This window comes from Mchenga conophoros, linkage group LG8 (assembly GCF_057382185.1).
Source record: "Mchenga conophoros isolate Kocher_MC1m ecotype Shallow Benthic linkage group LG8, M_conophoros_male_GT1.1, whole genome shotgun sequence".
In the NCBI taxonomy this organism is placed as follows: Eukaryota; Metazoa; Chordata; class Actinopteri; order Cichliformes; family Cichlidae; genus Mchenga; species Mchenga conophoros.
The window spans coordinates 25,876,421-25,889,562 of NC_140533.1; the positions used below are offsets into that span (position 1 = coordinate 25,876,421).

At 41.3% G+C, this 13,142-nt stretch overlaps 1 protein-coding gene across 1 annotated transcript in view; it reads right to left on the bottom strand.

The window, feature by feature from the left end:
- Positions 1–12,159: 12,159 nt before the first annotated feature.
- The window catches only part of ormdl3 (ORMDL sphingolipid biosynthesis regulator 3), a 52,908-nt gene continuing 51,925 nt past the window's right edge, over positions 12,160–13,142 (bottom strand). Inside the window, exon 4 of the mRNA XM_085285233.1 lies at positions 12,160–12,343. Coding sequence (XP_085141359.1) covers positions 12,160–12,343 — 184 coding nt within the window. The remainder of the gene's footprint in view (positions 12,344–13,142) is intronic.

Here is a 13,142-nt window from a genome sequence, read left to right on the forward strand (position 1 = left end):
TCAAATTAAACTTCTTTTAAAACTCTCTCTTCACAAGAACACAAGTAACCAGCACAGCAAGAATGCTGCAACATAAGTGGATTTCTGTAAGTAACAATGAAGCTGTTACTATCTCACAGCCCCCAGGCTGAGGGCTGCTACTGGCTCGATGAGTGTCTAAGGCCTAGGACTTCAACATATGAGCCCTGAGTGAGACGAGCTTATGTTAAAGTGGACTTTATTGGATCTAAAAGTATCTTTCTGGTGCTGAAAGTTCTGTTCCTCATTAGGTAAAAAAAGTATAATGCATGTATCAGTCCTTCAATCTGTGAATCACTGAAGAGGATCAAATCAGAACCTGGCCCGTGCTGAATTTTTTGGGCCAATACATTTTCTTTCCAGGAATAAAAATACAGATACAGCCAAAATTTGGAGCCAGTGAGATAAAATTTTGCACACATGTTTTAAGAATCTGTCACACAAATGTAAACAACTTTCTGGCATCAGTGAAGGATTACATGTAGAGATATAAAACAATAAAACTGATTTAAACCTCAGAACAACTTTGGGAAGAGCCCCAAGATAATAAAATCATGCCAAAAAAATTGAAATGGCAGAGGGATGCCAGACCAAACACAGACTTGATTTAATGTTGTTCTTTTAACTCGACTTTATATTAAGTTAACGTATAATTACAAACTACTCAACAAAAGCAGTCTCAGTTTAGGTTTTGTGCCTCAGAGTTTTTCCAGCTACTCTCTGGTTTCAGATTTTTGAGACCCAATCAAACAGCACTGATTTCCACATAAAATCCATTTATTTCACAAAAAACACGAGCGCTTTAGAATAAAAGGCTTCCATCTTTTATGTAAAGGAGAGTTGAAACATTTTGCCATTCATTTTACTAGCATGCTAATTTATTTTAAACAAAACAGTATATAAGTTATAAAATATATGGGAATGGATGGAGATGTTGCTGGATCTGACCTCTGCTTTTGACACTGTTGATCATCTTATTTTGTTAGATAGATTAAACCACTGGGTGGGTGTATCGGGTACCGCATTGGAATGGTTTAAATCCTATTTGTCAAATCGATCTTTCTCTGTGGCTACCTCTAAGTTTAGATCCTCCGTTAGCTCTCTTGCCTATGGGGTGCCTCAGGGCTCTGTCTTGGGACCATTACTGTTTTTGTTGTATTTACTCCCTCTTCTGCAACTTCTTAGCTCTTACTCTGATATTTCATATCGTTGTTATGCAGATGATATTCAGCTATATATCTCTTTTAGGCCACCTGATGTTTCTAAGCTCCAAATCTTGCAGTCCTGCTTAGATTCCGTTAGAGATTGGCTGGCTGGTAATTACCTTCAACTAAATAAGATAAGAGATAAGAGATAAGATAGAACTTTATTAATCCCTCGGGTGGGTTCCTCTGGGAAATTCGATTTCCAAAAAAGCACAGCACCGACAGAAGTTACAGAGTTACAGAGTTACAGAATATTATATATATACACACACACACACACACACACACACATAAATACAGAGACAATATAAATAAAATATACGAAGGGGATAAATAGAATAAATAGGAATAAAAAATAAAAATACAAGTGAATTGCACATTTCAAGTATTGAGTCTATTGCACCGTTGACTATTTACAAAAGTATTGCACAAAAGGTATTGCACAGTGAGGTGAAGAGGCACTACAGCTTAGTTGTTCCCCCCTCCTTTGTCCTCCTGTTTCCCCTCCCTCTCCCCTCCAGAGAGGAGTTAAACAGTCTGATGGCGTGTGCGACAAAGGAGTTTTTAAGTCTGTTAGTTCTTGTCTTTGGGAGAAGCAACCTGTCACTGAACAGACTCTTCTGATTGTTTATGGCCGTGTGCAGAGGATGCCCAGCATTGTCCATAATGTCCAGCAGTTTCTTTAATGTCCTTTTCTCTGCCACTGTCACCAGAGTGTCCAGCTTCATGCCGACCACAGAGCTAGCCCTCCTGATCAGTTTCTCCAGCCTGCATGAGTCCTTCTTTGCTGTGCTGCTCCCCCAGCACACCACAGCATAGAAAAGTACTCCAGCAACCACCGACTGGTAAAACATCCTCAGGAGCTTCCTGCAGATGTTAAAAGACCTCAGCCTCCTGAGGAAGTACAGTCGGCTTTGGGCTTTTTTATACAGGTGCTCTGTGTTGCATGACCAGTCCAGTTTATTGTCCACCCACAGCCCGAGGTACTTGTACTTGTTGACCACCTCCACCTCCTCCCCCTCTATCTGAACCGGCAGTGGACCTGCTCTAGACCTCCCGAAGTCCACAACCAGTTCCTTAGTCTTTGAGGTGTTGAGTTGCAGGTGGTTTGTGTGACTCCATGCGACAAAGTTCCTCACCAGACTTCTGTACTCCTCTTCCTGATCATCCCAGATACACCCCATGATGGCTGTGTCGTCTGCAAACTTCTGAATGTGGCATAATTCAGAGTTGTAGCCGAAGTCAGAGGTGTACAGGGTGAAGAGAAGAGGGGACAGCACAGTTCCCTGTGGTGCTCCTGTGCTGCTGACCACTGTGTCAGACGTGATGTCCTTCAGCCTGACGTACTGTGGTCTGTCGGTGAGGTAGTCGGAGATCCAAGCGACCAGGCAGGGGTCCACCTCCATCCTGTTCAGTTTTTCCTGAAGCATACAGGGTCGGATGGTATTAAAGGCACTGGAAAAGTCAAGAAACAGGATCCTGACCGTGCCTTTTCCCCCATCCAGGTGTGAGTGGGCTCTGTGTAGGAGGTACAGGATGGCATCCTCCACTCCGACACCCGCCTTGTATGCAAACTGTAGTGGGTCCTGGGCATGTTGTACCTGTGGTCGGAGGAGGTTGAGGAAGAGCCGCTCTAGAGTCTTCATAAGATGTGACGTCAGTGCCACCGGTCGGAAGTCATTCAGCTCATTGGGCCGGTTCTTTTTGGGGACCGGGACGATGCAGGATGTCTTCCATAGGGCGGGCACTCTCCCCAGTCGCAGACTGAGGTTGAAGACTCGTTGTAGCGGCTCCCCAAGTTCAGCAGCACACGCCTTTAGCATCCTAGGACACACCTTGTCTGGGCCTGCTGCCTTTCTGGGGCGAAGCTTCCTCAGTTGTCTCCTGACCTGATCCACTGTGACACTGGGAGATGTTTGGGAGGAGGGGAGGGGGGGAGATGTCTTGCTGCTGAGAGAGGGATTGGAGGAGGGGGGTGTCATGGTGTCAGGAAGGGGGGGAAGCGAGGGAGGTAGGAGAGTGGGGATTGGACTCTGTAGTGAAGGTGAGGGTGAGGGTGGGGGGGTTGTGGGCTGGTCAAACCTGTTGAAGAAGTTGTTGAGTTCGTTTGCCTTCTCCACAGTCCCCCCCACTGTGCTTTTCTTGGTGTTGTGGCCTGTGATGGTTTTCACACCATTCCAGACCTCCCTCATATTGTTCCTCTCCAACTTCTGCTCCACCTTCCTCCTGTAGGTGTCCTTTGCTTCCCTCAGGCAGCGTTTCACCTCCCGCTGTGCTGCTTTCATCTCCTCCTTCACTTTGCTCCTGAAAGCCTTCTTCTTCATGTTGAGGACAGCTTTGACTTCCTGTGTTACCCACGGTTTGTTATTAGGATAACACCGTACCGTCTTAGCAGGGGCGACTGTGTCCACACAAAAGTTGAGGTAGTCTGTAAGACAGTGTGTCGCCCCCTCTATGTCCTCACCATGTGGGCTCAGGAGCACATCCCAGTCTGTGGTGTCATAACAGTCCCTCAGAGCATCCTCCTTTTCTGGGGTCCATCTCCGGATGGAGCGCGTTGTGACCGGCTGCCTTTGGACGAGGGGTGTGTAAATGCTGATAAAACGGAAGTCATTGTCTTTGCTCCTGAGAAATGTGTTCCCCTCGTGGTTAAAAATCTAGGCCCTCTTGCTTCTTATATTAAATCCTCCATTAGGAACCTTGGTGTTACATTTGATCCAGCTCTGACGCTGGACACACACGTTAAATCTTTGGTTCACTCTTGTTTTTACCATTTAAGAAATATTGCTAAGCTGAGTCCCATTGTGTCACGTTCTGAATTGGAAATGATTATTCATGCTTTTGTTTCATCTCACTTAGACTATTGTAATTCCTTGTGGGGCGATCGTGGCTCAAGAGTTGGGAGTTCGCCTTGTAATCGGAAGGTTGCCGGTTTGAGCCCTGGCTGGGACAGTCTCGGTCGTTGTGTCCTTGGGCAAGACACTTCACCTGTTGCCTACTGGTGGTGGTCAGAGGTGACGCCAGTGTCCGGCAGCCTCGCCTCTGTCAGTGCGCCCCAGGGTGGCTGTGGCTACAATGTAGCTGCCATCACCAATGTGTGTGTGAATGGGTGGATGACTGGATATGTAAAGCGCTTTGGGGTCCTTAGGGACTAGTAAAGTGCTATATAAATACAGGCCATTTACCATTTGTTTACTTGCTTAAGTAATCCCTCCCTGGAACAACTGCAGGGCGTTGAGAATGCTGCTGCTAGGCTTCTGACAAAGCATCACAAATACTCTCATGCCACTCCCCTGCTGATTCAGCTGCATGTAGCTCCAACTTACTTAAGTGATCTTCTTCTTCCTTATCACCCCAGCAGGTCCCTGAGGTCTTGTGACCAGGGGTTGCTGGTTGTCCCGCATACAAGGTTAAAAACAAAAGGTGACAGAGCATTTGTATCAGTGGCTCCCAGACTCTGGAACTCGCTCCCTTTGAGTTTGAGATCTGTGGACTCAGTCATGTCTTTTAAAAAGCAGTTAAAAACCTCTGTTTAAACTCACTTTTGGTTGATTTTGTTTTGTTTTAGATTTTAATGTCTGTTTTCTGCCTCTGTAAAGCACTTTGTGATTTTATCTTGAAAGGTGCTATATAAATACAATTTTACTTACTTTACTTACTATTGGGATTTTTACGCATTTTAAGATTATTATTATTATTATTATTATTAAATTATTATGTTATTATAGAAAGACACAAACCATGTACTATGTTACAAATTCAAACTTAAAGCTATTAGATTTCTTGTCATGCTGCGTACTTTGAATCACAGATGCCATGCAGCCCATCTACGACCTGAAGCCAAAACAAACACAGGCTGTTCTGCTCCATCATTAAGTTTACTGTGCACCCATTTCTCTACAGATGCCTCTGATTGCACTCAAGCTTGAGAAAACAAGACTCGAAAAGCAGTGGTGGAAACACTGTAGAGGTAAAATGTGAGCTTTAATTTCTGAGGCGTGTTGCTGCCAAATCAAAATTTCTTTTTTGTTGGGATATGTTCCTTTGTTTAGGTCTCAGTGGTTCCAGCTGAGACCTAATTTATTACCATCAGATACACCATTCACACTTTGGGGTAGGGGGAACATACAGCAGGGCGAATGCCAAATAAAAGAATTCTACAGCACAGTCGGAGGGCGATCAGCTTCTAATCTGATTGTGTCCATATTTTTTACACGATTCTCATTTGCATCGGTTATTAACAAACCAGAGTGACTGGACTAATCAAAGTGCTGCACCCATGAAATCCTTGTTTGCTTGCATGCCTGTGCAGGCCGTAATTCACATTCAAAACCACAAGAAAATAAAAGCAGCGTAGAGAACATACAGGCTTTACTGACATGACAATTTGGCCTCCGCAGACTGCCAGGAAAATAAAAAAAGATCAGAGAGTCAAAGCAGACAGGGAGCCCAGAGTGCCAGCAGGTCATGCCTGTGCACAGTATGATGCAGTCAGGCCCGTTGTGCACATCTAATCTTCTTTTGCTCGCTCATGCGTTTGCCTTTTTTTTTCTTTTCTTACTCCATGCCGTCGTCTTTTTCACCTTTTCTTGGACTAAAAAGTTTTTTTTTTCCAAAAAGATAAATTGTGTTCTACTGTAAATCGATATAGAATAAAATACAATATTTCTGATTGAATTATAGTAGAATGACAACAAAAAACTTCAGAAATAATAAAATATGGTTGGGAAAATAGACTGAATTTTAAGAATGCGAACACTAAGGATATAGTGTAATTGAAACTTTAAATGAATAATGAAAAACAAAAGCATTTGTCCATTTTGCCACAAAATCTGGTGGCAGCGGATGAGCTATATAATCTCCCCAGTGAACTGAGATTCTACTCTGCGTTTTCCTCCAACTGGTTGTGCCAGGATGACCTCAATGGAGAAATCCAGGAGGCATCCTAATCCAATGCTCAAACCACACCATGAACCCCCAAAAGGTTGATTCTGTCCATCTGGACGCAGCTTTTTTAGTGGGAGAAACGTTTCGTCACTCATCCAAGGGACTTCTTCAGTCTCACCTGACTGCAGGTTTCCCCAGCCTTATAAAATGCTGAAGAAGACCCTTGGATGAGTGACAAAACGTTTCTCCCACTGATAACGCTGCGTCCATATGAACAGAATCAACCTTTTGGGATTTACTTACCTGGATGATTGAGCATGCATCAAGACACATCATGAACCTTTAGCCATGAAGCAGCTACTATACTCAAGCTCCTTCCAAAGTTTGGCCAAGCCACCTTCTGCTAAGTGACGGGCTATCTCTGTGACCTCATTCTTTTGGTCACTGCCCATTTCATGATCATAGGTGAGGGCTGGAATGGAAAATGACAGGTAAGTCAAAGGTTTTGCCTTTCAGTTCAGCTTTCCCTTCAACAGCAAAGTCAGTACAACGCTCTGAGGTCAAATCAATCTCACGATCACTCCCATTCCTTGTGGACAAAGATGGTTACATTTTCCTGTAAACCCAGTGTCAGCAATCCGGTAGAAAACAAAGGCCTCAGACTTTGAGGTGCTGACTCTTTACAGTCTCACACTGCAAACTGCCCCTGTGTGAATTAAAGGTCATGTCATTTAATGAAGCCAACAGAACCACATTATCTGCACAAATTAGACGCAACTCTGAGAGTGCCAAAACCAACACCTTCCTCCCCTGGCTATGCCTTGAGATTTGGGGGGCATAAAACAAGCCACATACTAGAACTCTGCAACACAGAAGCATACTCACTGGGATGATACTCTGTATTATGATGTATGCCAAAATATACATGGCTGGAGGGTAATATAGCAGTGTTCAGTGGTTATTCTTTTAGAAGAACACTTTTGGGGGACGCTATGAGGTTCACCAAAGTAGACACCTTGAGATCCTGTGTAATGTCTATCAAAGACAGGCTGGGCAAACCCTGGGTTTGTCTGTTTTTTGGTAATCCAGTAAGTCTAATGACTGAAAAACATGCACTGATTTAAAATACAATAAAAAGGAAAGTGTAAATAATTTAAGTAGTCCTAAACAAGATTTTCCAACTCTGTGTTTCCATTATAGATAAACCTGCACATACAGTGTGACGTAAACGCTTCTGATATCTCAGACGCCGGCGCCTGGCACAGCTTCTATTCTAAGACGTAACCCTACAGCATCCCACTGCATCTACACCTCCAATGAAAAGTCAGTCAGCCAAAGGCAAAAACAAGCCTTATTCTCCCCTAGCACATACTGTAAATTAACCTCCCTCACATCTTTCCATTCCTCTCTGTCAGCAGCTCTCCCCTGCAATGCAGACAATTTTGAAGGCTAGCACTGATGCACTGGAGCAGGTCCAGTAAGTGATTAGGGGAGTGAGTGAGAGTACTAGGATGGCTAATGTCCAACTGTAAATTATCTTGAAGAGACAGATAGTGAGAGAGAGAAACAAACAAGGAGGAGAGAGGGTCAAACAAAGACAAAAGGATAAAAGCGTGTGGTTATGGTAGAAGCAGTCACAAAGAGTTATCTACTGTAGATTAGTGTGGAAAAAGTATCAAGTATTGAAGTAGGGTTCAGAGACTTGTGGCGCCGCAGTTTTCATTCAGCAAGAACAATGCTACTGATAAATAAAATGCTAAATAGCAAATGATAAGCTTGTAACAATCAAATGGTGATCCATTAGACTTCAAATACGTCTTATCTGTAGGACTAAAGCTTAAAGAATTGCAGATATTGACTAAATGAAATTAATTTATTGCACCAAAACTGGAGGATGGGGTGTTAGTAGAAATGTGAGATAATTCATTTTATTACATCATAGTTAACTGGATATTTTTGTCAGTTTTGGACTGCTAATCAGATAAAACATGTTTTGGTCTACAGGAGATCTATGTTGGCACAGTATTTGTATGTTTTATAGAACAAATGACTAATTAGTTAATGTCAAAAAAGGTAGTTACTGACAGCCCAAAGGATAAAAGCGTTGTGTCTCTGTCACACCAGAGTAAAAAACAAAGGATGGAAACCCCCTTGCAAAAAAAAAATCAAAAAAAAAAATCAATGGTTGCCTGGTAATTCTATTGAATTAATGGTCGGGCATTGTACAGCTACAAGCATTTCACCCCCATGTCATACTGTGTATGGTTGTGTGTGTGTGACAAATAAAATTTGAATTTGAATTTGAATTTATTGCTGGTCGAAATCAATTGCAAGCAGTAGCAGTAACCAGCTGCTCATCCAGAGGTTGTGAGTGTTGCACCCTCAACCTCTGGGCAGCTGGGTTGCATAGTGGGAAGCAACCAGCTCCCAAACAACTGCAATAGAACTGACTGGGATCACAGTTAATAATTGCAATCTAATTTATGAATGCATAAAGATTGCCAACACTCAGCAGTCAGTCTGCACCAAGAACTGTAAATCATCTCTAATCCACCTCTACTCACCTTTTTTTGCTAAATGTATATTCTGATCTGCTATGTCGTACAGTAACTAACTATGTCACTATTATGAGTATCAATATATCAATGAGGTTCTGCCTGGATTCTGTAAGTGAGTAGTGTTTACTATGAATTTCTGTGTGTAGAAACAGATTAGCAATTTTCACAAAAGTAACAATCACCATATTATCGCAATTAGATTTCATGTAATTGCCAAGTGGACCCCAGTCAATCACAAACCGATAGCAGACTGATTCTTGAAGACTTTGAAGATGGTTGGTCCCTATTTTTAAAGCAGCAATTTCAAAGGCAACAAGACTGCAGGTTCATTGCAAATGGTCACAGTAATTTTTGTTGTGCTGAGGTCTCCAACCACTATTTTCCTAGTGTAAGGATATCATAATAAAATGTTGACGTTATGAGTTTTCTTTCTTTTTTTTTTTAGTTTTTGTTGTTTATCAAAACTGAGACAGACAAAGCTAATATCAGCTGGTCCAAAATTATATTTCTATGGTGCTGGTGCTCCCCATTAATTAAAAACAGCATCACACTCTTCATCCTTCACCTTCAATAACTGTTGTTTCTTGAACAAAACCCACACTGGTATTTGCAGCTGGCTTATATTAGTTTTCTTGGCACTATGAGGTTTATGGATGATTCTTCAAAGCTTCACTGACCTGCAGTCCCACACAGAAACCTTGTGTTTTTATTGCATATCACAAAGTGAGACGTGTCAGACATCATTGTCTGCTTTTGACTACTAATGTTCCTCCATTGCACACACTTTTATGTGAATAAAAGCAGAGAGGAGGAATCACAGAAAAACTGGAAGACAGTTTAGGAAAAAAGGGGAAAAAAATGGGCATATTTTACATGGCAACAAAGACGAGATCAGTTGACATCATAACCAAACTTCTCCAGTTGACACCATATATTCAAGGAATTATTTTTTGTTGATGTTTTCTGGACATTTCATGTTTTGTGCAGTATCTATCAAAACCCCATACATTTTTACTAAAAATGAATAGTTCAGGTTATAAATTTAAAGTAAGAGCAGGTAATGTCCCTACACACATCCCTAACATAAAAATGAGGTGATAATGTGCAATAATCCCCCCAGTGTGATAAAAGGGGACAGAGATAGCTCAGTAGGTAGAGTGGTGGCCCCATAATTGGAGGTCAGGTGTTCGAATCCACTGAACAGCCTCTCTGAGCAAGGTACTGTCCCTACACACTGCTCCCCGGGTGCCCAATGGCTGCCCACTGCTTCACTGAGTGAATGGGTTAAATGCAGAGAAGAATTTCCCCACAGGGATCAATAAAGTATACATTATTATTATTAAAATACAATTGTAAATGGGTTTCTTGGACATTTTCATATGACTAATCTGAAAGAAGGCATGCTACGAAAGTATATCCTGATATGAAACTGCTTCTTTGCATGTAAAAAAAAGAAAGAAAGAAAGAAAAGCAACCTAACTTTTAATCATATTAGAATAAAATTTGAAGTGAGAAAATATTTTATAAGACCCAAACTCCAGCCAGTTTACTTTGGCTCAAGAGCAGATGCTACATGCAAACGTTGTCAGAGGACAAAGGACAGAAAAGCAGCAACCAGCTGGTCAACCTGTGGACTACTTGTTGGTTTCCTCTACTGCTTGCAATTGATTTCTACCAGCGAAAAAAAATTCAATGCAATTACCAGGCAACCATTGATTTTTTTGGCTTTGTATTCAAAGTCAGATATCATCATGGTCTTTGAATACTTAAAACATATGCAAGCATTCTCTTATAATATAAACCTTTTCCTTTGCTTTTTACATTTGAAGTGAAGCTTTGTAAAATAGCTCTACAGTATATCTCAGAGTGGACCAGTGTATAAAAAATATATGCCTGCAGGCTGGCTTTCAGCTCTGATTGTGAAAAATCTGGTTTTGTCTGTCAGTCTTTTATGGCAGACAGCTCTACATGCGACCTGTGAACCATGCTGTGGTGAATGAGTACAATCAGAGACCAAAGTACGTTAAAATGGGACACAAAGAAAGCTAATTGATATAAGGCATTATATGGTGCCTGCATTGTATTCTTAAGCTGTCACTCTTCAGCAACAAAATGGACTTTAAAAACTAACATTTTTAAAAATGCAGCACATACCTGCAGAGTCTGATGAATGTGAAATCACCCACAATCATTTTTTTTCCTTTCTAAGCCTGAACACTTGTGGCTCCTGAGGTCGTATCATGGAGGTGCTATAATGTCTGCTATAAATGTCACCTTACATGATGTCCGGCTCTGGAAAACGACGAGGTCATTGCAAAGATTCTCTCATCTTATTTTCCTATAATTCAGCAAAGCATCTTCATATGTGTCCAGGCTTTAAGTGGCAACAACTCCCATGTACTTTGCATTGGTGACCATCGGCCCATTAACTGTTCTCACCATAAAAGGCCGATTTGGATTTATGTCACTTAAGAGCAAACATCTGGTGTAAGCTCAAGAAACTACAAGCGTCTTTATTCCCATCTGTCCATTTTGTACCAGTGGCATGTAAGTAATGTATGTGAACTTCACCACTGTGCTGGTGCGTGTCCTTTTGGGGGGGGGGAAGGATCTCAGTAGCTGTTTAGTGTTTAGTGGTAATTGAGAGGCTAAGTGGCTGAGTACATCCTGCCAAATCAGCAAAAGTACAGGAAGGAGGTCTGGCTCCAGGGGCCAGTGGCTATAATTCCCCCTTCTACTTATTAAATATTAAACATCCATCTATATTATTGTCAACTGAAGGCAAAAAATGTGGCCAAATTACAGGAACAGACGAAAGCTCAGTTCCAGTTTTACACTGATAGAGTCCATCAATCCACTATGAAAGATCTAAAAGCTCTCCACCCCTGGTATCTAAACCTATTTTTAAAAAAACAAACAAAAAAGGTAAGCTGTAAATTTCTGGGCCAAAAGCCATAACTATTATTAAATTAGCCAGTGCACCGCTCATTGCTATGTTCTTGCACAGCTCTGGAGCACTTTCGGTGCTGCTTCTATTTTTAGCTCATCATGGTCCTCAAATGTGCTCAAAGAGAAATGCCAACAGTCTTAAAGTTACCCAACTTTAGTGTTATCACAGCTGATAAGTCCATATTCTCAGAGTGTGCATATACTGTAAGCTGGATCCTGTATAGTGAAATCTAACAGATGATCTGGGAGAATTTCTGGGAATGTTGGCCCATTTCCAGACAGAGAAGTCTGCTCTAAAGTCCAGCCATGGTGTGCTTTACGCACCTTTGACACTTTGCAGTCCACATGAAGTTCTAAGGTCTGTGGTGACTGGCACTAGAGGAAGTTGGACATTATACATAATTTTAATGTGGGCTACTATTTCATGACTGAGTTGCTATCATTCCCAATTACTTCCACTTTGTTATAATACCACTAACTATTGACTGTGGAACAGTTGGTAGTAATTTCACGACTGAACTTGTTGCATAGGTGGCGTCCTATCACAATACCTTGCTGGAGTTCACCGAGCTCCAGAGAGAGACGCATTCATGTCTGTAGAAGCAGTCTCCATGCCCAGTGCTGAGTTTTATACATAACCTGTGATTATGGAAGTGACTGGAACTCTTGAGCTCAATGGTCCGGATGGGTGAATATTGCTGGGAACACAGTGTACCTAGGTCTTTCCTAAAAAAGAAATAAAAAAGGGAATAAGTAAAGGAGAAGTAAACCACTGAGACATGGCTTAGTGACTCATTTACATGAATTAACATCTTGTGAAGAAAAAAAAATAAAATAAACATCAAAAAGATTTTATCTATAACAGCTTACTGAGGTAGAAACAAAAGTCGCATCTTCTATGCGATATGGAAGGATTATATCACAGTTATAACATTAACTGCTTATTTTATATTACATGTAAACTGTATCTACTCATGACACCAGGAGCATGTATCCTTTCTGTTCCCTTATAGTTTGTAGACATAGTTTTTTAAATTTAATTTGTTTGTTTCTTATGAATATCACATGAAAATTAATGAAATCCAGTCGCTTAGTGTGCTCATGTGTGCATTGATTAGACTGCTGATCTATACTCATGTAGTGCATCATTTATGTCCACCTACTGACTCTGAAATTCTGCATGTAAAGGTCACTTGGATAATTCCTTAGATTCCTGAAAACAAGAGATTAAATACCAAAAAATATTGATTCTATTGAAAATATTTAACATTAAATATTGTAAAATCATCTTTAAAAGAGCATATCTTCAATTATTTAATTTTATAATCGCCTCTGTCAGTGCGCCCCAGGGTGGCTGTGGCTACAATGTAGCTTGCCATCACCAGTGTGTGTGTGTGTGTGTGAATGGGTGGATGACTGGATATGTAAAGCGCTTTGGGGTCCTTAGGGACTAGTAAAGCGCTATATAAATACAGGCCATTTACCATTTAATTTAATAATAATAAAAAGAAAAACAGACATATTT